The 23,156-nt window shown below is 48.7% G+C and overlaps 2 protein-coding genes and 1 pseudogene across 3 annotated transcripts in view; 2 read left to right on the top strand and 1 right to left on the bottom strand.

Moving 5' to 3' along the window:
* Window positions 1–5,808, top strand: part of cacfd1 (calcium channel flower domain containing 1) — a 28,119-nt gene extending 22,311 nt beyond the window's left edge. Inside the window, exon 5 of the mRNA XM_068012038.1 lies at window positions 1,124–5,808. Within this exon, the coding sequence (XP_067868139.1) occupies window positions 1,124–1,220 (97 nt within the window). The 3' untranslated portion in view covers window positions 1,221–5,808. The remainder of the gene's footprint in view (window positions 1–1,123) is intronic.
* Window positions 5,809–5,923: 115 nt separating this feature from the next.
* Window positions 5,924–23,156, bottom strand: part of slc2a6 (solute carrier family 2 member 6) — a 37,904-nt gene continuing 20,671 nt past the window's right edge. Inside the window, exons 7-10 of one of the 2 annotated variants that reach the window (XM_068012036.1) lie at window positions 22,094–22,202; window positions 20,523–20,714; window positions 12,773–12,918; window positions 5,924–7,278 (exon numbers count right to left, since the gene is read on the bottom strand). In XM_068012036.1, coding sequence (XP_067868137.1) covers window positions 7,117–7,278; window positions 12,773–12,918; window positions 20,523–20,714; window positions 22,094–22,202 — 609 coding nt within the window. In that variant the 3' untranslated portion in view covers window positions 5,924–7,116. Of the gene's footprint in view, window positions 7,279–12,570; window positions 12,657–12,772; window positions 12,919–20,522; window positions 20,715–22,093; window positions 22,203–23,156 lie in introns of those variants that run through there. The other variant, XM_068012037.1, reaches the window with a different exon arrangement.
* On the top strand, window positions 20,264–20,347 carry LOC137347858 (U6 spliceosomal RNA; annotated as a pseudogene).

Raw genomic sequence — 23,156 nt, 5'->3', positions numbered from 1 at the left:
CCTTCCCAGCTGCTCACTCGCTCACACTCTGCTCCCGAAAAAGCTGCTGCACTGAAAGGAAAGTTATTTTAAACCGCCCAAATATATAGTGTTTTACTTACCCAGCAGCCCCCTGGCCTCCGCCGAAAAACAAAAGGAAATTAAATTTACTTTCAAACTGACCTTCCCAGCTGCTCACTTGCTCACACTCTGCTCCCGAAAAAGCTGCTGCACTGAAAGGAAAGTTATTTTAAACCGCCCAAATATATAGTGTTTTACTTACCCAGCAGCCCCCTGGCCTCCGCCGAAAAACAAAAGGAAATTAAATTTACTTTCAAACTGACCTTCCCAGCTGCTCACTCGCTCACACTCTGCTCCCGAAAAAGCTGCTGCACTGAAAGCCTTGTCAAGGCCTTGGAGAGGGTGCAGAGGAGATTTACTAGAATGTTCCCAGGGATGAGGGAATTCAGTTACAGGGAGAGACTGGAGAAGCTGGGATTGTTCTCAGAGCAGAGAAGGTTAAGGGGAGATTTAATGGAGGTGTTCAAAATCATGACAGGTTTTGATCGAGTAAATAAGGAGAAACTGTTTCCAGTGGCAGGAGGGTCGGTAACCGGAGGGACAGAGATTGAAGATATTTGGCAAAAGAACCAGAGGGGGAGATGAGAATTAATTTTTTACACAGTGAGTTGTTGTGATCTGGAACGCGCTGCCTGAAAGGGCGGTGGAAGCAGATTCAATAGTAACTTTCAAAAGGGAATTGGATAAATACTTGAAGGGGAAAAATTTGCAGGGCTGGGGGAAAAAGAGCAGGGGATGTGGGGCTAATTGGATAGCTTCTTCAAAGAGCCAGCACAGGCACGATGGGCCGAATGGCCTCCTGTCCTGTAAAATTCGATGATCAGAGGTCATGTGTTGATGTTAAAGGTGTAGGTGGCAAGGACTAGGAGGGAGTTACCTGAACAAATGTAAGCTTCCTTGTGCTGAGTTATAAATAAACCCGTGGAACTCTGGAATTTGTAAAGCCTGACAAGCAGGTTGAGTGCTGCGGGTATTTCATTTAACTGTCTGCTGGTGGCTATAGAAACAGGATTTCTTATGTTGGATACTTCCTAATGCCACCTTCCTCTCTCTATCTCCCAAGGGGCGATGCCATTTCATATGCCAGGCTCCAGGACAGAAAAATGGCCGATGAGGAAAAGCTGTCAGGAATGATCAGTGGCGAGACAGCAGAACAGTAACGTGACTTATTTTACAGTGCGTGGCCTGCAGGTTAACGAACCGACAGAGCTTTATATTTATTTATGTCTAAACTATGTGCTGCAGAGAGGGTTGACCTCCCTGAGCGCTCTCTTTGTTCGATGTGCAATTGATAGTTCAAATGGACAGAAAATGATGGTGTCTTTTGGACTTTTGCCTCAATTATGTAGGCTTGTGTTTGGAGCTATGGTTAATCCTGTTACTGTCTACAAGTCACACGGGTTTGATACATTTCTTTTTGTATTGTGACCGCAGTAGTTGTGCACTAGAGCACACATATTGAGAGACAGGATCAAACATAATCCAGCAGCAGTTGCTGTGAGTTTTGCACCATCTGGAGCATCCATTATATTACAACTATAATGGGATTCAGGTCATGGCTGCACCTGTGCTGCCAGTATCTCAAAACACAGTTTAATATAGAACTTACTGCTGTTTACAGCTCCTTTTAAATCTAGGTCAGAGGGGGGTCTTTGTTGAAAATTGATGGTTACAGTGGGATTACTCTCTCTACCTCCAGTCACATTCCTCCACTGGGTGCAGTTGCACATTATGATCCAGCTCCCCTCATTCAGAATCTGTTTCATTTGCAACTCTGACCTGTAGCTTCCTGGTTTTTGATAGCAGGGAAAGGGAACACAGACACCAGCAGTGTGGAAATTGTGCTGCCAGCCTGAATTTAGCAGCTCAAGCTGGGTCTGCTCACAGCCGGCAGGGCACCTTCCCCAGGGAGCAGACACTCCCTTTGCACTGCAGTGCTGTGCTATCAGTTACACTGGGACACCTAGGGGAGACTTACAAAACACTGCTGGGTAAATCAGTGGGAATATTCTCTGATCCCCAACCTGGTGTGAATGATGAGGGACTGCACCACAGGCCTGTGCAAGCTGTACTGTAGATTTTGAAAGTCACCTACAATGAGTTAGAGTGAAGGGTACAACACACTATGTACTGGGATAGGGGCAGCAAACTGAGTACCTCATTCCTTAAACCGTGGTGCTGTTACCCATCCTGGTGTAAACTGCTGGAATATTTGCTGTGGTCCTTTTGCAGTGTGAGGCCAGGACCCAGACCAGAGACTGGGTGGAGTTTGCCTGTGCTGCCTCTTCCTGTTTAAGAGCTATGTGACCTGTCATACCTGCTCCCAGTCCGACATACTGCCAAATGTGGCACCAAAGTGACTTGAATTGTACGTCTAAATGTTTCTGTTTATACAAGATGTGCATTGTTGGTGATTAAAGAGGGGGGTAATGAAGATAGACAGGCAATGCTGCACCTAACCCATTGTCTGGGACAGCCTGATCACATATCAGCTGGATTTTCCTTTTGAGTGCAAGTTTTATGCTGTGAAATGGACACCCAGAGTAAGTTATGTTGTTAATCTGTGGGGTGGGAGCTTTGTGACGTTTAGAAACTCCAGCTGTCATAAACTTTTGTAAAGCGCCTTGGGACGTTTTGCTATTTAAAGGTGCTGTACAAGCACAGACTGTTGCTGTTGTATCACATCTGTGCAGCTGTGGTGCACAGGTTTGACATGAAGACACTGAGGAGCACCCAGCTGGCAAAATCTTCCCTTCTAATTCAGATTTATAAATTTAGCTTCCAGTTGGGTTACAGCAGGAGTTTGACTCAGTGTCCACATCTGATGTGATGTAAAGTATCGTGTGGGAGTGACTCCCTGAGGAGCCTGGTGCTGAGGATTGAACATGCTCCCGGAGTTAGTTTATAAAGAAGCATGTACTTTGAGTGGTTTGAAGTTGAAAATGACTGACCTGGGTTCTGAGCAGTGTGTTTAATTGTTGTATAGTGATTATTTGTGTCGTTTAGAGAAAAAATTTCTGTTCCGTGAAGTGATGGGAAACCATGCTTGTGCAATAGTTTCCAGGGTCTTCCTGCCTAGTCTGTGAGGTGCAGGGGGCGATTCAGAAATAAAAACCAAATCCCAACAGTGCATTAGTGCAAAGTGTGGTTCAATCCAGGAAATTTCCTTCACCACCCAGTCACCAGCAGACTGATATCCCAATCTGACAAAGCTGTGCAGTCTGTAAGTATAATCTGGAGTAATGCTGCTTTATTGTGTTTGAGGGAGGGGGAGGAACACAGGCAATCTTTCAGCAGTTGGCTAATCTTGGAGAGTTCTTGCTCCAGATTACTATCAGTGATATTCCTCACTTCCAGGCTGGAAATTGCACATGTGAATGTCAGGTAAGGAGAAGATTTGGTTTGGCTGCGATGCCCCCACAGTTCAATAGCTGACTCTCTCTAGCTGTATAGACATATGGTGGCCATTTAGGTGAGGGACTGGGGTCAGGAGGGGAGCGAGGAGCATAGCTGGGCTTTATTCCTGCCGTAGTTGCTGTGTGAAGCCCTTCATTGAAGCTGCTCCAGCCTGTGTGTTATCTTAGGTTGTAATGAGTACGAGGGATCACAAGTTGAGTGGTTTAATTTACCTGAGAAGCAAATCGCGAAAGCGTGAAGTCCCACAGTGCGGAATAGCAAAATGTTGCAAAGAGTTGGCGCTGAAGAACACTCCTCTTTGAGTGCACTTCGTGGAAAAAGATTTTAACATGCTGTGACTTTGTCAGAACAAAGAGCTCTGTTTATGCACAACAGGTACAGCACAGAAACAGGCCATTTAGCCTCACTAATCCTTCAGCATTGCTCCTCCACATGAGCAGATAATTCCAATCACGTTTACCCTCTCACCTCCCACTTCCCGACAACCCCTTTTCCTTTGTCCCCCTCTCCAAACTAATGCTGAATGTTGGATGTTTCTGCTGCAGCCACTAACCCCTGGATTGAATTCCCTTGCCTGCCAACTCTGGCTGTGTGAAGAGATTTCTCCTATCCTCTGTTCTAAGTCTTACATTTAATCAATAGCCCCTCAGTTACTGGAACAGTCTTGTCTCATCTGTCCCATCCTTTAATAATGCTAAACACTTTATCATATTGTCCTGTAACCCCTATTTTGGTCTACTGAGAAACCCTAGTTTCTTCAGTCTATCTTTTGCATTTGTATTTCCCTCATAATCCAGTAGCATCTGGTGAATCTACCCTGTATCCTTTCTAAAGCCTCAACATCCTTCCTAGTGTGAAGCCCAATACTGCACTCAGTTCTCTAACTGAAGCCTTAAGGTTTTATATGTGCTCATCATTACCTCTTGGATTTTATATTCTATTTATAAATTGGCTGCTAGTTTTGCTCTGCTGCCTTTACAGGTTTGAACAGCACTTATGGGCACCAGCCTGTCTAAGATAGAGCGGTCACTGAAACCTCCGATCCGTGCTGGGATGTCTCCTGTTTTGATATTCAGGGTTGCTGTGGATTAGCTACCACTGGGTCTTACCCTTCAGTTTGTGATGTAACATTACTGTTTTAGGCATTGCCATGGGGAGTATCCTCGGAGAACATTCCCTATTGTTAGTTTAAACTGGCGAGACTAGACAAGTATGGTCCTAGATTGCATCTCTCATGGGGTAACCAGTCTCAGCTGGATGAAACAGGGAGGAACAACGAGTGCCTCTGAGCTCAGGAGGAGAGAGAATCACCCCAGGCTCCTGTTCCTGATCACTCTGGAATGTGTTTGTGGATATTGGCTGAGGACAGGATTGGGCACAGCTGTGATTTCTACTGTTCCCCAGTAATCCTCCAATGTCTAGCCAGTACTCTGTATATAGGTTCTCACCAGAAGTAGACGATGGGTTGAGGGACCGGAACATATTCTGTGCCTGAACAACTTGTTTCCCACCAAGAATTGGTGCCATCGGGTCTGGAGGGGAGAATATTGGCCGGAGCAGGTAAAATAGCAGGCGGAATCTGCTCAGATCAGAGTGAGACTGGGAACACTGTCTGACTTGTGTGTTTCTCTTTTTATCAAAAGATCAATCTTTACACCGATTATAACTTAATGCTTGTTTATAAAGATTTAATATCCTTAGCTAGTCATTCTTTATATATTACAAGTCTATTTAAATAGAGTGTGTACTTTATAAAAATGTGTCTGTCAAATGGAACACACGTACTGAAACGTAGCAGAAAGTTTGATTTGAGTCTGTCTGATACACTGAGACATTCAGACAGGTGTGTCTGAGGGATGGTTATTCCATGATGTGGGGGTGACAAGTTGCAACATCCTACTCATAACGAGTTGTAGTGTAGAGTCGGGTAGGGCGTTTTAAAAAGGCACTCGCCATTAAATCTCTTGGGTACAATACAGTCTGAGGACATTTGCATTGTGGGATGAGTAGCTCAGTCACTGAGATCTCGTTTGGGAAATTTACCGCTGTGTCTCCATTGGAGTTTCTCCATGGGAATTGTGGTGGAAAATGTAAGCATAAATGGGTTTTCTCTGCACTGCCGGGGAAGTGGGAACAGTTCCGGGGATTTTCCCACCGCAGTTATGTATCTGTGGTAGCCGCGCAGTAACTGGAAGCGGTATTGGGGGTCGCTCAGTCTCAGTACAGGGGCTCACTTTTTGATATCTGCACTTTGTCCTCAGTTATTTAAATGTTTTTGTAGAAGCACAAAATTATGACCATTTACTGTGAAATAAAAAGGATTTTACTCTGTTTCGTGTCTTTTTGGAAGAGGGTTACAATATTATAGAAATGATAAATTTAAAAATTCAGCTCGGACACACTAGACACAAAGCTAATTCTCCATGAGGAGAGAGAAACCAGTGTAAACTATCACTTTGTGTTCAAGCTTGTTGCCTCAGTAACCTGGCAGACATTCAGGGTAGATTCAATCCCAGCCTGTAACTCACTCCTGTTCTATATAGGAACCCCTGAACCCCTTGAATTAGATTCCAGCCTGTGACTCACTCCCGGGTATCTGTTAATATATATATGAACCCCCTGAACCCCTTGATTAGATTCCAGTCTGTAACTCATTCTCCTGTAGCCATTTTTCTATATGTAAATAAGCCCCTTGATGAGATTCCAGTCTCCTGAGTACTGGTTATTCTATGTATTTGGTAATATTAAGTGAGAACACTTGGGTTATTTATTCAGATGTTTCATTTTGTAACAATGACATTCACATTCCATTATATTTCTTACAGATAATTTACTTCGTATATTACAAACCATGTAAAACTGTTTGGGATGATAGCAGATTTTAGACTGCTGAACTATTGTTCAGTAGCAGACAGAGTTCTGAATAAATGACGAGCGGTGAGTCTGACATTCACATACCCTCTGTTTAATATCAGTAATGGAGCACAGCAGGAGAAAGGACTATTGAGTCCATTACTCAGTAGGGCGGCGCAGTGGTTAGCACCGCAGCCTCACAGCTCCAGCGACCCAGGTTCAATTCTGGGTACTGCCTGTGTGGAGTTTGCAAGTTCTCCCTGTGTCTGCGTGGGTTTCCGCCGGGTGCTCCGGTTTCCTCCCACAAGCCAAAAGACTTGCAGGTTGATAGGTAAATTGGCCATTATAAATTGCCCCTAGTATAGGTAGGTGGTAGGGAAATATAGCGACAGGTGGGGATGTGGTAGGAATATGGGATTAGTGTAGGATTAGTATAAATGGGTGGTTGATGGTGGGCCGAAGGGCCTGTTTCAGTGCTGTATCTCTAAACTAAACTAAACTACACCTGTTCCCTCCCGAGGGTGTGTAATCCGTCTCAATGTAGCCTTTAGACTGATGCTGGTTCTACCTTAATACTACCTGTCCTGGGAGTGTTTGAGGGGATACTGAAGGGATATGGGAGCTGAAGCCAATCTTTAGTTTTCACACACACACTTGCCTCTCTTTGGAGCAGATGAGTGAGAGAATCTGGTTCAGGATTAGTCTGCCCTCACAGGTTCAGAGTGAGAGACAAGCAGCTCATAAACATAATACGTTGACCTTCAGCTTTTCAAAGTGCGGTCCACATCAACTGTTATCACTGCTGGGGGCCCTCGGGTTCCGGAAACTCTCTTCAATTTGCTCCAAGGTTCTCCCTTTTGTTTCAGGAATGCAGACAGCAGTAAATATTATACACAGGATGGATATCACAGAGAAGAACAGGAAGGGGACAGCGAGTCCAAAGGCATCCTGCAGAAGGAAAAGTGGTTTAAAGTCCTGTACTTGGTCCTGCTGTTTAACTCCCTTCTCCTGTAGATGCAGATTCTCAATGGCTTTAATCGAACTCTTAACTCTTCATGCTTTAACCCTTATAGCCCTGGTACCCTGAATTATATCTGAGCAAAAAGTTACATTCGGAGAAAGACAGACTTGTAGAGACTTTCAGAGCCTCAATGTTTTGTGATGTTGGTTGATGAATAAATATTGGGCAGGACACCAGGGAGAACTCCCACCCCCCGCGCTCTTCTTCTGAAATAGTGCCTTGGATCTTTTGCACCCAGCTGAGAGGGCAGATCTCCATTGAGTGCTGCTGAAGGGTGCAAAGTGTGAAGATGGGAGTTTGGTAACTAAGAGTTCAGTAAGGAGGGGAACTATAAATTAAGAAGAAAATAAATTTTAGTGTAAAGTAGGATAAAAACAAAATACTGCAGATGCTGGAAATCTGAAATAAAAACAAGAAATGCTGGAAATACTCAGCAGGTCTGGCAGCAGCTGTGGAGAGAGAAGCAGAGTTAACGTTTCAGGTCGGTGACCCTTCAGAACTGACAAATATTAGAAATGTAAAAGGTTTTAAGCAAGCAAGTAAAGTGGGGGGTGGGGCAAGAGATAACAAAAGGCAAGGTGTTGATAGGACAAGGTCACAGAGAATAACTGACCAGAAGGTCATGGAGCAAAGGCAAACAGTATGTTAATGGTGTGCTGAAAGACAAAGCATTAGCACAGAGAGGGTGTGAATTAACTAAAGCACAAACATTAAAAAAAACTTAAAAAAACAATGGGTAGGCACAGTAGAAACAAACAAAAAAACTAATAAAATAAATAAAGGAAAAAAACAAAGTAAAAAGTGGGGGGGGGGGGGCCTGTCAAGCTCTGAAATGATTGAACTCAATGTTCAGTTGTTCAGTCCGGCAGACGGTAGCGTGCCTAATCGGTAAATGAGATGCTGTTCCTCAAGCTTGCGTTGATGGTTGCTAGAACACTGCAGCAATCACAGGACGGAGATGTGAGCAGTGGGGTGTTAAAATGGTCAGCAACCGGAAGCTCAGGGTCATGCTTACGGACTGAGCAGAGGTGTTCCGCAAAGTGGTCACCCAGTCTGCGTTTGGTCTCCCCACTGTAGAGGAGACCACATTGTGAGCAGCAAATACAGTATACTACATTGAAAGGAGTACAAGCAAATCGCTGCTTCACCTGAAAGTGTTTGGGTTCTTGGATAGTGAGGAGAGAGGAGGTAAAAGGGCTGTTATTACAGCTCCTGCGATTGCAGGGGGAGGTGCCGTGGGAAAGGGACAAGGTGGTGGGGTAATGGAGGAGTGAATCAGGGTAAAGTGGAAGTTTGGTGCGTGAGAGAGGGGATCATTCCTTCTACCTTTTTTCAGCCTCCACCTGTGCCTCTCTTTGTTTTAGTTTTAGAAATACAGCACTGAAACAGGCCCTTCGGCCCACCGAGTCTGTGCCGACCATCAACCACCCATTTATACTAATCCTACATTAATCCCATATTCCTACCACATCCCCACCTGTCCCTATATTTCCCTACCACCTATAGGGACACGTGGCTGGAGAAGGGAGGGCATCAGATTTCTGAGACATTGGGACTGGTTCTGGGGCAGGTGGGACCTGTTCAAGATGGACTGGCTACACCATAACAGGACCAGAACTAATATCCTCACCGGGAGATTTGCTAGTGCTGTTGGGGAGGGTTTAAACTAGCTTGACGGGGGATGGGGACCTGAGGGGTAGCTCAAATTGGAAGGAAGTAAAGTTGGTAACAGGAAGTAGAAAAATAGCAAGTGACATCAGAAGGCAGGCGAAACAAAGGCGAGCATCAACTAGGCTTAGAATGCAGAATGTCAAGACGACAAGATTAAGGGAACTCTACCTGAATGCACACAGCATTCACAACAAGGTAGATGATTTAAAGACCCAAATAGAGGTAAATAGGTATTATCTAATTGGCATTACGGAAACCTGGCTACAGGGTGACCAAGACAGGGAACTGAATATTCAAGGATATGCGACATTTAGGAAGGACAGGCAGAAAGGAAGAGGTGGTGTTGCGCTGATAATAAGGGATGGGATCAGCACATTAGTAAGTGAGGATCTCAGATCGGAAGAACAAAATGTGGAATCTGTTTGGGTGGAGCTAAGAAACAGCAAGGGGCAGCAAACATTGGTAGGAGTTGTTTATAGGCCACCAAACGGCCACTGACCACCTCCAGGCGCGTATCCATTGTCTCTCGAGATAAGGAGGCCCAAAAGAAACGGTAGTGGTAGTGTGGGGCATGGTATTAACCAGGAGATTAGAGTAGCATGGGTAATACAGTAATCATGGGTGACGTTGATCTGCATATAGACTGGGTAAACCTAATGAGCACTAATGCTGTGGAGGACGAGTTTCTGGAGTGTGTTTGGGATGGTTTTCTAGAGCAGTATGTTGAGGAACCGACTAGAGAATGGGCTATTTTAGATCTAGTTTTATGTAATGAAAAAGGGCTAATTAATCTTGTTGTAAAAGAACCTTCAGGGGTGAATGACAATAATATGATAGAATTTTGAGGGCGGCGCAGTGGTTAGCACCGCAGCCTCACAGCTCCAGCAACCCGGGTTCGGTTCTGGGTACTGCCTGTGTGGAGTTTGCAAGTTCTCCCTGTGACTGGGTTTTCGCCGGGTGCTCCAGGTTTCCTCCCACAGCCAAAGACTTGCAGGTTGATAGGTAAATTGGCCATTGTAAATTGCCTCTAGTGTAGGTAGGTGGTAGGAGAATGGTGGGGGTGTGGTAGGGAATATGGGATTGATGTAGGGTTAGTATAAATGGGTGGTTGTTGATCAGCATAGACTTGGTGGGCTGAAGGGCCTGTTTCAGTGCTGTATCTCTCTCTGACTCTAATTTTACATAATATTTGAAAGTGAGATCGTTCAATCTGAAGCCAGGGTGTTAACTTTGAACAAAGGAAATTATGAAGTTATGAGTTGCAAATTGGGTGAAGTGGATTGGGAAAATACATTAAAAGTTATGACAGTACATAGGTAATGGATAGTCTTTAAAGAAATATTACATAGTTTACAGCAACTATACATTCCTTCAAGGCACAAAAAACCCCAAAAGTAAAGACAGTCAACCGTGGATAACAAAGGAAGTTAAGGATGGTATAAGGTTAAAAGAAAAGGCCTATAAAGTTGCCAGAAATAGTAGTAAACCTGAGGATTGGGAGGATTTTAGAATACAGCAAAGGAGGGCCAAGAATGAATGTAAGCAAGCAAAAAATCTTCTACAGGTACATAAAAAGGAAACATATGGCTAAGACAAATGTGGGTCCATTATAGGCAGAATTTGTAATGGGGAGTAGAGAAATGGCAGAGAAGCTAAATGATTACTTTGTGTCTGTCTTCACTGAGGAAGATACAAGAAATCCCCCAGAATTAGAGATCCAAGGGATGAGGGGGAATAAGGAATTGAAGGAAATTAGTATTAGTCAAAAGGTTGTATTGGAGAAATTAATGGGGCTGAAGGTTGATAAATCCCCAGGACCTGATATTCTACATCCCAGAGTGTTGAAAGAGGTAGCTATGATGATAGTGGATGCATTGGTGATCATCTTCCAAAATTCTATAGATTCTGGAGCGGTTCCTGCTGATTGGAAGGTAGCAAATATCACCCCACTATTTAAGAAGGGAGGTTGACAGAAAACCAGGAATTACAGACCTGTTAGCCTTATATCAGTCATTGGGAAAATGCTAGAATCTATTCTAAAGGATGTGATAAATGGACACTTGGATAATAATGATCTGATTGGACATAGTCAGCATGGATTTATGAATGGAAAATCATGTTTGATGAACCTGTTGGAGGTTTTTGAGGATGTTACTAACAGAATTGATAAAGGGGAGTCGGTGGACTTGGATTTTCAGAAGGCTTTTGATAAAATCTCCCACGGGAGGTTAGTGAGCAAAATTAAAGCATATGGGATAGGAGGTAATATACTGGCATGGATTAAGGATTGGTTAACAGGCAGAAAACAGAGAGTAGGAATAATCGGGTCATTCTCGCTTTGGCAGGCTCTGTCTAGTGGGGTACTGCAGGGATCAGTGCTTGGGCCCCAGCTGTTCACAATATATATCAATGATTTGGATGTGGGGACCAAATGTAGTATTTCCAAGTTTGCGAATGACACAAAACTAGGTGGGAATGTGTGTTGTGAGGAAAGTGCAAAGCGGCTTCAAGGGGATTTGGACAGACTTAGTGATTGGGCAAGAATGTGGCAGATGGAATATAATGTGGAAAAATATGAGGTTATCCACTTTGGTAGGAGGAATAGATGTGCAGAGTATTTCTTAAATGGTAAGAGATTAGAAAGTGTAGATGCACAAAGGGACCTGGGTGTCCTTGTCAATAAGTCACTGAAAGCTAACATGCAGGTGCAGCAAGTAATTAAGAAGGCTAATGGTATGTTCGCCTTTATTGTAAGAGGATTTGAGTACAGGAGTAGTGAAGTCTTGCTTCAATTGTATAGAACCTTGGTTAAACCACACCTGGAGTACTGTGTGCAGTTTTGGTCCCCTTACCTTAGGAAGGATATTATTGCCATAGAGGGAGTGCAACAAAGGTTCACCAGACTTGTTCCCGGGATGGTGGGACTGTACTATGAAGAGAGATTGGGGAAACTGGGTCTGTATTCTCTAGAGTTTCGAAGAATGAGAGGTGATCTCATTGAAACCTACAAAGTACAGAAAGGGATAGACAGGGTAGATGCAGGTAAGATGTTTCCCCTAGTTGGGGAGTCTAGAACCAGGGGACACAATTTCAAAATAAGGGGGAAGCCACTTAGTACCGAGATGAGGAGAAATGTCTTGACTCAGAGGGTTGTGAATCTTTGGAATTCTCTACCCCAGAGGGCTGTGGAAGCTTAGTCATTGAGTATGTTTAAAGCAGAGATTGAGAGATTTCTAAGTGCAAATGACATAAAGGGAGATGAGGATAGTGTGGGAAAAAGGCATTGAAGTGAATGATCATCCATGATCATATTGAATGGCGGGGCAGGCTTGTTGGGCTGAATGGCCTCCAGAACAAGGGGGCAGAATCTTAAAATTCGAGCCAGGCCGTTGAGGGGTGATGTCAGGAATTACTTCTTCACACAGAGGAGAGTGGAAATCTGGAACTCTTTCCCCCCCCCCCCCCCCCCCAAAAAAAAAAGCTGGGGAAGGGGTTCAAGGGATATGGAGCAAAGGCAGGAAAATGGGTTTGAGGTACAGATCAGTCATGATAAAACTGAACAGTGGAGCAGGCTTGAGAGGATGAAAGGCCTCCTCTGTTCCTTGAATCATGTCCACATGGAGTCATGTCATCTCTTGGGAGAGGCAGCAAAAACACAGAGGGAGAAAACCTTTGGTCAATTCATGGCAAGAAAAGTCTGGGACCGAGAGAAAGCAGATTGTACGCACACATGCCCAAAAACAAACCAACCTTCACTGGCAAAAACCACTCCGTCAAGATGAAGGCCGTGATCCAGCTGACAGCAACACATAGGCCGGATGCCAAACCGCGAACTTTGATTGGAAGGATCTCCGACATCAGCAGCCAGGTGATTGGTCCCCAGCCCAGGCCGTATCCTGTGTATAGGTCAAAGGGCAATAAAGTCATCAACCACATTGAGGCAATTGGAAAAACCGAGTGCATTGAGCACGTGGCGGTAGGCATCAAGTACCAAAGGGAATATCACAAGTTTTAGGAACAAAAACTGGGCAACAAGGCCATTGCTTTTGACATTTCTCACCTCCCAGTGACTGCATTCTCATGTAATCTCTCCTGAACCCTTTTACACTACTTCAATGACCTGTTGTCAGCACCTACTCCACATCTCCATTAACCTTTGTGTGAGAAACTTGCCCTTGACCTTATCTTACTCCTGACCTCTGCATGTTTTAAGTTGATGCTGTTGGGCATTTGAAACTTTCATGCTACCTCCAACAACACAATCACCTGTGTTCATGGTCTCTTCCTCACTATCCCATCAAACACTCTTAGGACAGGTACAGTACGGGGTTAGATACAGAGTAAAGCTCTGAAAAGTGACTCCTCTTGCACGTTTTCCATTCCTTAGCCCCAATGAGCTGAGGTCCATGCTAAACGCATAATTGCCGTTGACGGTCTGCCTGTGTCAAAAAAAAAACGGGTGTTAGATACAGAGTAACGCTCCCTCTGCACTGTCCCCATCAAACACTCCCAGCACAGATACAGCACTGGGGTTGGGTGCTGTCTAAGTGGAGTGTTGACTGCTGATTGCAGTAATGAGCATCAGCTGAGAGTGCTGGTGGCGTTTGGAGGTTGCTGAGGTGGAGAGAGGAGCTACACTGAGCAGAGGAAAGCTTCAACAACAATCACCATTAAAGAGAGGAAAGAGACTTTTTTGTTGGAACAAGGCTTTGGCTGGAGGTGGGTGCTGAACACCAGTAATTTGCTTTGCTTTGGACTGTTGGGGGAGGAACAAGTGACTGGAACAACAAGGGGTGGGGCTGCCAATTCAGCAGGAATCTGTGCTGCTGCAACAAGCACACAGGGAAGCTCCCTCCCCACCCCAATTGCCCAGCCTGGGTCAGCTGAAGCTGCCTGGCTAAAGAGACAGAAGGGGATAGATAGTGCCTGGGCAGCTTCAGCTGACCCAGGTGAAGACGCCTCCCCCAACCAGAAGACCTAGTGTGCTGGCAAAGACTGTTTTAAGTGTGCTGTGTGCACCACCTCCAGAAAGCAAGTCATCCCTCACAGCCTGTCTTTCCCTCTCCTCTATTCCCTCAGCCTCTCCCGTAACCTGTTTGTTTTTTTATATATTTTCAATATCTTCTGTGAATCTTTTGTTATTCGGTTTGCAAGCCTACAGTTTGGGGTGGGTTTAGCTCTTAGATCCATGACAAGCCCTTCATCACCGGTGGAGGGGCCCTCCACTACCTATGCAGCTGCAGCCTCTGTGGCTGCCCACGCAGCCCTGTCACCCTTTAAATTGATAACATCCAGCCATGGAGTGAAGAGCTATCCCCACCCCAACATGTCCATTGAGGCCTGCGTAAAGGCAATGGCCGAGGTTGTTGGCCCCTCGGCCATTGTTGCAGCCTCAAAGATATACGGGAAGGCTGTGTTCTTTCTGAAATTCGAGCGGGCGGTGTCCCTGGCCCTGAGTAAAGGGATCACTGGGGGGAACCTTCCTGCCGGTGGACCCTCTGGGGGCCACTGCGCAGCGGATAATGCTATCAAACGTCCCACCCTTTCTTCCCAGTGAGCTCCACCTCCCCCATCTGCACCATCTGGGGGAGGTAAGGTCGGAAATCAACCCAATCCCGCTCGGTCTTCGGGAGCACAGCCTCCGACATGTCTACTCCTTCCGCAGCCAGCTATTTGTGCAGCTGGCGCGGGAGGAGGACTCGGAGGGCCACTTCAATGTGGAATTCCAGGGGACGGCCTACTGCGTCTTCTGGACCTCGGACGGGCGGGGTGCCACTTCTGCAAGGGGGTGGGGCATGTTCGTAAGAACTGCCCCAACCTCCCGGCCGCCAACTCCACCTTGGCGGCCCAGTGTGGCGCCAGTGCACCTCCTCCCACTCCCCCTAAATCTCCTGCAGACATCGCTCAGTCGGTTCCGGAGGCTGTGATTTTCACGGCCCCCGGGCAGGGAGGGGAGTGCCTGTCCGGGTGGAAGGAAGGCACGGAGGAAAAATAAACATCAAGAGGTGCGTCCCCTGGACACCATGACACAACCCGAGCCTGAGCTCAGCCCAAGGTCCGATGTCAGGGAGCCCACTTGCCCCAGGGCTGGGCTCAGGCCCAGGGTGACTCAAAAAAAAGAGGGTGCGGAGGTGGAGGCCTCTGATGACTTGGAGGTCTCTGAGCCTCTGGACCCAACTGGGAAAAAGAGGAGAAGGCACCCCTCCACAGAGGTAACACAGGGCCCTGAGGTGCAGGGCCCATCTGTTGGAGGGGAGCTGTCTCCTGGTTCAGGTCCTCAGGTTCCCCCTGCCACCACCAACATCAAGGCTGCAAAGTCTGTGCAAGAGCTCCCTACCCCTCAGGATGGAGGGGAGGGGGAGGCCCCTGTACATGCCCCTCCTGAAGGAGTAAGTTAAGGCCTGCTTGTGGTGGGGGAGCCTGGGGACGCTGCCCATTCTGCCACTGCCACTGGGTCGGGTGCCCTGTATGGAGGGGAGGGCGAAGCCCCAAAAGGTCGGCCCTCCCTGCCAGAATCCACTCACAACCAAGAGACACCCGACCCCGACTCAGTTGTAATTGAAAATTTTGCCCCATCTGCTGGGTCTGTGGGTGCTGGCGGAGAGGGAGATGGCCTCCTCTCTCTGCCTCTGGTCCCGGCTTTGGCTGGATTTCCAGAGTCAGGCACTTCCATCTCCCCTGGACCGCTCATTGGCCTGGGGACGGAGGTGGGGGGGGGTCCTGAACTACTGGCGCCCACTGGCTCCAGTGCCCTCGATCCTGGGGGTGGGATCGTGACGGAGGACAAGCTGGCGCAGCCGGGACGTCCGCCCCACAGTGTGTGGTGGGTGTGTCGGCCGCTGGCGGTGACGACCCGGAGGAGGATGGCGATTCGGTGCGGGGCACGGAGGATGACCTTAATTCCATTGCCAGTGAGGTGGTGGAGTCCCTTGTGCCTCCCACCGAGTCTCCTCTCAACCCCACGGCAGAACACCGGGATTTCCTCGCGGCTTGCAGGGGTTACCGCAATAAAGTGCAGCCGGCCCTCGGCCGTTGGTCGAATCTGGCGCTGATCATCCAGTCCGTCCGTGCCGCCCTCAAGAAAGCGGGCAAGGGTGCGGGCCAGAAACTGGTTGAGGCACCGATTTAATGTGTTCCTCAATGGGTTGCTGGGGGAGTGGAGGGCCAGGTGCACTTCCACTCCCTCCTCACAGTGAGGTGTTTGTGACGGTTTTTAAGTACCTTTGACATGAAGATAACCATAGCCAGCCTCAACATCAACGGCAGCAGGGGGTCTCACCGCAGATTACACAATCTCACAGTTCTCAGGGAAGGGAGATACGCGGTGAACTTTCTGCAGGAAACCCACACCGTTCCGGGAGACGAAGCCACCTGGCTCCTGGAGTGGCAGGGTGGGGTCTACATGAGTCACCTCACCCCTATTTCTAGTGGGGTGGCTATCTTGTTGGCCCTGACTTTTCAGCCGGAGATCTTGGGGGTCAAGGAGCTAGTGCCGGGCCGCTTGCTCCACCTCGCCGTTCGCCTGGGTAGCGTGCCGCTCCACTTTGTGAACGTGTACGCGCCCCGGCTCGGCGCGTTGCAAGCGCGCTTCTTTGAAGAAGTGTCCGCTCTCTTGAGCTCCATCGATAGCGGCGAGTGCATCATCCTCGGGGGGGGATTTTAACTGCACCCTCGAGGTGGGGGATCGTTCCCGTCCCCAGCACGGCCAAGCGTCGGTGGAGAAGTTGAGGGAACTGATCAGCTCCCTTAACTTGGTGGACGTCTGGCAGAATCTCCATCCCGACTCCAGCGCCTTCACGTGGAGGTCTGGAGGAGGGGGGTCCCGAATCGACCGCCTCTACTTTTCGCAGCCATACGTCTCTTGCATCTCGACGGTCTCCATGCGGCTGGTGCCGTGCTCGGACCACCGCCTAGTGTGGGCGGAGTTCACTCCACTCCGCACGCGGGCAGGGTCCACGTACTGGCACTTTAACAACCGGCTGCTGGAAGACGAGCGATTCTGGGACTCGTTCTGTCGATTCTGGGCCGACTGGAGAAGGAAGCAGGGGGGCTTCCCCTCCTTGAGGCTATGGTGGGATGTGGGCTAGACTCACATCCGTGTCTTCTGTCAGGAGTAGGTGAAGGGGTCGACCAAGAGACGGGAAGCCGAGATCTGGCGCCCAGAGAGGGAGGTGCTTGACTTGGAGTCCCGTCTCGGTCATGCTGTCGTGGACCCGGCCCTGTGGCAGGCGTACAAAGAGAAGAAGGGCGCGCTGAGGAACCTGCAGCTCATAGGGTCCTGAGGTGCGTACGTGAGGCCGCGGATCCAGATCCTGGAAGATTTGGACAGCGCCTCACCCTTCTTCTACTCACTGGTAAAATGGCGGGGGGTCCGTAAGCAGCTCGTTGAGCTGCTGGCCAATGACAGGTCCTCCATCAGGGATCCGGAGGGAATGGGCCTCCTGGTCCGTACTTATTACCGTGCATTGTTCTCTCCGGATCCGTCCAGCGAGGACGTACGCAGAGTTTTGTGGGAGGAACTGCTGCAGGTCAGCCCAGAGGGCGCCGAAGGATTGGAGGCTCCGCTCACATTGGCGGAGCTGACTGGCGCCCTCCACCAACTCTCGAGGGGCATATCCCCGGGGCTGGACGGGCTGACCATGGAGTTCCTCAGGGTATTCTGGGACGTCCTGGGAGACGATTACCTGCGGGTCCTGGGGGAAAGCCTGGCGACCGGGGAGATGCCCCTCTCATGGCGCAGGGCGGTCATCGTCCTACTGCCAAAGAGGGGCGATCTCCGCCTGCTTAAAAACTGGCGTCCGGTCTCCCTCCTCAGCACAGATTACAAGATCTATGCCTGGGCTATGTCTACCCACCTGGGCTCCGTGCTGGCCCACATGATCCACCCCGACCAGTCTTACACGGTCCCGGGCCGGTCCATCCAGGACAACATCCATCTGGCTCGGGACCTGATCCATCTTTCCCAGAGGACTGGTCAGTCGGTCGCCTTTCTCTCCCTCGATCAGGAGAAGGCGTTCGACAGGGTGGATCACAAATACCTTTTCAGGACTTTGCGCGCTTTCGGACTCCGACCCGGGTCTGACTTTTATACGCCGCCGCAGAGTGTCTAGTCAAAGTTAACAGGTCCTTGACGGCGCCCCTTCGCTTTGGGAGAGGAGTGCGTCAGGGGTGCCCCATGTCCGGCCAATTGTATACCATCTGCGTGGAGCCCTTCCTGTGCCTGCTTCGCAGGAGGTTGACGGGATTGGCTCTGCGCGAGCCGGCCATGCGGGTCGTCCTCTCGGCTTATGCCGACGACGTGTTCCTCGCAATCACAGATCCCGTTGACTTGCGGAGGATGCGCGACTGCCAGCAGACCTTTTCTGCCGCGTCCTCCGCAAGGATCTATTGGGAGAAATGTTCCGGTCTCCTGGTGGGTCAGTGGCGGGTGGACTCCCTGCCGGAGGACATGACACCTTTTGCGTGGAGCACCACGCACCTCCTCTATCTGGGAGTCCACCTTAGCCCCGCTGAGGAAGCCTGGCCGGCAAACTGGCAGGAGTTGGAGGTGAAAGTCACCGCTCGGCTGGGGCGCTGGACAGGACTGCTCCGAGTGCTTTCCTACAGGGGCCGAGCATTGGTCATAAACCAACCGGTGGCCTCGATGCTGTAGTACCAGTTGGTCACTTTGGCTCCGCCCCCTGCATTTGCCGCCAAGATCCAGAAGAAACTCGTCGATTTTTCTGGGGCAAGAGGAAACACTGGGTCTCTGCCGCGGTCCTGAGTCTCCAGATTGAGGAGGGCGGTCAGTCGCTGGTGTGCGTCTGCACCCAGGCTGTGACTCTCCGCCTTCGGACCCTGCAGAGATACCTGTACGTCGAGCGTCCTCCCAGATGGTGTGCGCTGGCGACTTGTTTTTTCCGCCAGTGTCACTGCCTTCAAGACGACACGCAGCTCCCGGTGGAGTCCGTTAGCCGCGCTTCTCTGAGGGAGTTGCCTGTCTTTTACTGGGATCTATTCTGAGTCTGGAACATGGTCGCCTCCCGTCAGGGCGCTCCCCCGCCGGCGGAGGAGAGCATCTCGGCTGTCCGGGCGGCCAACTCCGGGGACGGACCGGCGGGCAGAGGAGTCGCCGAAGTCCCTGGGACGACCCTCACTCCCACTCGGCCGGAACTGCTCATCGGACCCAGGCCCCGAAACCCTCCTCGGGAGCCGGTCCCACACAACCCGAGCCGCCTCTCGGAAATGCCCTCCGTGCCATTCCAATCGGGGAAACCACGATGGAGGTCTCTCTACGCGGGAGTCCTCCCCCTTTACATCGGGGACCTGGGGTGGAAGGTGTCGCACAGGGCAGTCCCGTGCAATAGACTTTTAAGTAGGTTCATGGACTCCCAGGCCGCTTGTACTTTCTGCGGCCTGGACGAGTCCGTGTTCCACATTTATACGGAGTGTGCGAGGTTGCAGCCCCTATTTGAGTATCTGAAGGGGCTGCTCCTCAAATTCTGGCTGCACTTCAGTCCCACGCTCCTGATCTTTGAGCACCCGGTGCAGAGGGGCTTGGGCCGGGAGGGGGATCCCCTCGTCGGTCTGCTCCTGGGCCTGGCCAAGGTGGCAATTCACAGGTCCAGGCGGCGGGCCGTTGGGGAGTCCGTCCTCCCTGATTGCCTGCCCCTCTTCCGTGGTTACGTTCACGCCCGGGCGTCCCTGGAGAAGGAGCATGCGGTGTCCGCCGGTACACATGAGGCCTTCCGCGACCGGTGGGCACCGCAGGGACTGGAGTGCATCGTCGACGCCGAGAATGGCATTTTAATTTGAGTTTTTGGTTTATTTATCTGAATTTAATAAAGTTATTTTTGTAAATATGTATATAAAGGGGGCCTGAGGAATAAAGGCCCCCTCGACATGAAAAATATAAAAGGGGCCTGGGGTATAAAGGCCACCTTGGAAAACAAAAAAACGGGGTAAAGAAAGAAAAAACAAATGGGGTTAGATACAGAGTAAAGCTCCCTCTACACAGTCCCATCAAACAGATCTTGGGCCACCTGCATGCTAATCAGGAGGTGATCACCCCAAGAAAATCAAGGCTTTCAGGCACAAATCTGGATTAACCCTAGTTATGTGTTAACCATCAGGAAAGACTGCGGTGAGATTTTCTGTCAGGGGTACAAATTGATAAAATCTGCCCTATTACTATTATTTATCATTGGCTTTCCAAAAAAATTATTTTGAAAGCAGTTTAAAAATCAACCCAGGACTCAAAAAGAAAAAAAAACATATACTAAAATTGGAACGATACACAGAAGATTAGCATAGCCCCTGCATATTCGTGAAGCATTCTGTATTGTACACTTTCAAAACATATCACTCTCTGTGAGACTTGCAGATTTATTCCTGTTTTACATGGATATTGAAATACTAATTATCCAACAATGACAATCTTTTCATTTACCTCCTCCTGCAGTTAACTCAGTTCAAAAAACAAAACGGGGTTAGATACAGAGTAAAGATTAGTTGGACCTACCGAATATGTAAACCATGGCACTGATTAGAGGTATGAAGGTTAGCCATTGTGCCATTTTGTGTTGAAGTAGATGCTTAACTGTTAAATTGTCAGCATTCACAATGGAAACATTAGTGTTTGTGTGGTAATTCTTTAACTCATCCTGCTTGATGTAGACTCCAAGAGCCAATGTAGAGATAAACATGATTGCACCTGGTCAGAGGAGGAGAAAGGGAAATGAGTTTACTTGTTAGTTACAATGACTATAAAACTGGAAGGGGATAAGCTATACATTGAAAGGTACAATAGTGTAGTGGTTATGTTACTAGATTAGTAAATGAAAGGCTATGACTTCAACTCCCATTATGGGCAGTTTGTGAATTTAAAATCAGATTAAACAATTTGTAAAAGTAATCACAGTGGCGCAGTGGTTAGCACCGCAGCCTCACAGCTCCAGCGACCCAGGTTCAGTTCTGGGTACTGCCTGTACGGAGTTTGCAAGTTCTCCCTGTGTCTGCGTGGGTTTTCGCCGGGTGCTCCGGTTTCCTCCCACCTCCAAAAGACTTGCAGGTTGATCGGTAAATTGGCCATTGTAAATTGCCCCTAGTGTAGGTAGGTGGTAGGAGAATGGTGGGGATGTGGTAGGAATATGGGATTAATGTAGGATTAGTATAAATGGGTGGTTGTTGGTCGGCACAGACTCAGTGGGCCGAAGGGCCTGTTTCAGTGCTGTATCTCTAAATAAAAAAAATAAAAATATAAACTGTCAGATTACTGCAAAAACCCACCTGGTTCATTAATGGAATGCTGCTGTCCTTCCCAAATGTGGGATTATATGTGACTGCAGTCCCACCCCAATGTAATTGCTCTCTGAAAATGGGCACCCAATTTATATCGAACTTAATACCTGTGGCTCACCACCAGTTTCTCAGGATAACAAGGGATGGCCTTGCCAGTAATGCACACATTCTGAAAAAGAATTAAAAAATACAGAGTTCCACTGATAGTCAGAACTCCACAAAATTGGGCTCAGAGTATCCCAGGCATGGGCTATGCAGTGTATTCACTCTCTGGTCTTTTGGCTGTGCCAGAGGGCAGATTTTGCATGTGTGTGCACTGTGGTAATTGTAGCCCGTCTATAATCTGTTCCTTTCCCAGTTGATAACACCCCCCACCCCCCCAACCTCAATTGTGCCCTCCGATTGATGAAGTCATAGAATCTTACAGGGCAGAAAGAGGCCATTCAGCCCACTGTTGAAAGAGCTATCACACTCCAGGACCCAGTCAGAGTCAGTAGGCTATTGGACCTTGGGAGTCATTGCAGCTAAGCCTGGTCCTGCTTTGCAGGGACCCTCTGGACCGTGGTCGGGAGCAGAAACCCCAGCTGATTTTCCCCTTGACCTAACCCAGAGGGGGCGACACCAATTTTAGTATTCCCCCCCAACAAGGTTGGCTCAGTTTTGGAATCTGGGCTCCATTACACCCGGTCTCTGTGACTGCAAACCCCAGCGGGCGTGGGATCTACTCACTGAGCCGCTGAGGCAGTCAGAGAGATTCCACTTTAACATATTATAGCTCCTGTTCCACTCTACCTGACACAAAGAGAAGTTTCCGTCTTCCAGCTTTGTCCATCAGCCAGGCAGCAACACAGACAGACACCAAGCGAACCAAACCAACCAGCACTGCATCGTAGCAACCTTTCTAACAGAAAACACCGTCTATTAGTACAAGAGGGAGGGTCAGAGACAGAATGAGAGGAGGGGGAGAAATAGAATCATAGAAATCATGGAAGGAGGCTATTCGGCCCAGCCACAAGCAGCCTAATCCCACCTTCCAGATCTTGGTCTGTAGTCTTGTAGCTTACAGCACTTCAAATGCATATCCAAGTACTTTTTAAATGTTATGAGGGTTTCTGCTTCTACCACCTTTTTTAGGCAGTGACTTTCAGATCCCCACCACCCTTTGAGTGAACACATTTCCCCTGAATCCCCTCTAAACCTCCTACCTCTTACCCTAAATCTGTGGCCCCCTGGTTAAGGACTCCTCAACCAAAGGGAATAGGACCTTCCTTTCCACTCTCCCTAGACCCTTCATAATTTTATACACTTCAATTAAATCTCCCCTCAGCCTCTTCTGTTCCAGAGAAAACAACCCCAGCCTATCCAATCTGTCCTCATAACTAAATTTCTCCAGTCCAGGGAACCTCATTGTAAATCTCCTCTGTATCCTCTCTAGTGCAATCACATCTCTCCTATAGGTTGGTGCCCCTCTCTCTCACACAGGGGTCCTGGAGAGTGATCAAGAGCAGGAACCCTGGCTGATTTCCTCTCTCTAAACCAGGGTCACTGGTCAGTGATCAGGAGCAGGAACCCTGCTGATTTCCCCTCTCTCTAAGCCAGGGTCACTGGTCAGTGATCAAGAGCAGGAACCCTGGCTGATTTCCTCTCTCTAAGCCAGGGTCACTGGTCAGTGATCAGGAGCAGGAACCCTGCTGATTTCCCCTCTCTCTAAGCCAGGGTCACTGGTCAGTGATCGAGCAGGAACCCTGCTAATTTCCCCTCTCTCTAAGCCAGGGTCACTGGTCAGTGATCAAGAGCAGGAACCCTGCTGATTTCTCCTCTCTCTAAGCCAGGGTCAGTGATCAGGAGCAGCAAC

This window comes from Heterodontus francisci, chromosome 32 (assembly GCF_036365525.1).
Source record: "Heterodontus francisci isolate sHetFra1 chromosome 32, sHetFra1.hap1, whole genome shotgun sequence".
In the NCBI taxonomy this organism is placed as follows: Eukaryota; Metazoa; Chordata; class Chondrichthyes; order Heterodontiformes; family Heterodontidae; genus Heterodontus; species Heterodontus francisci.
This window is presented reverse-complemented; position numbering and strand designations above follow the sequence as displayed.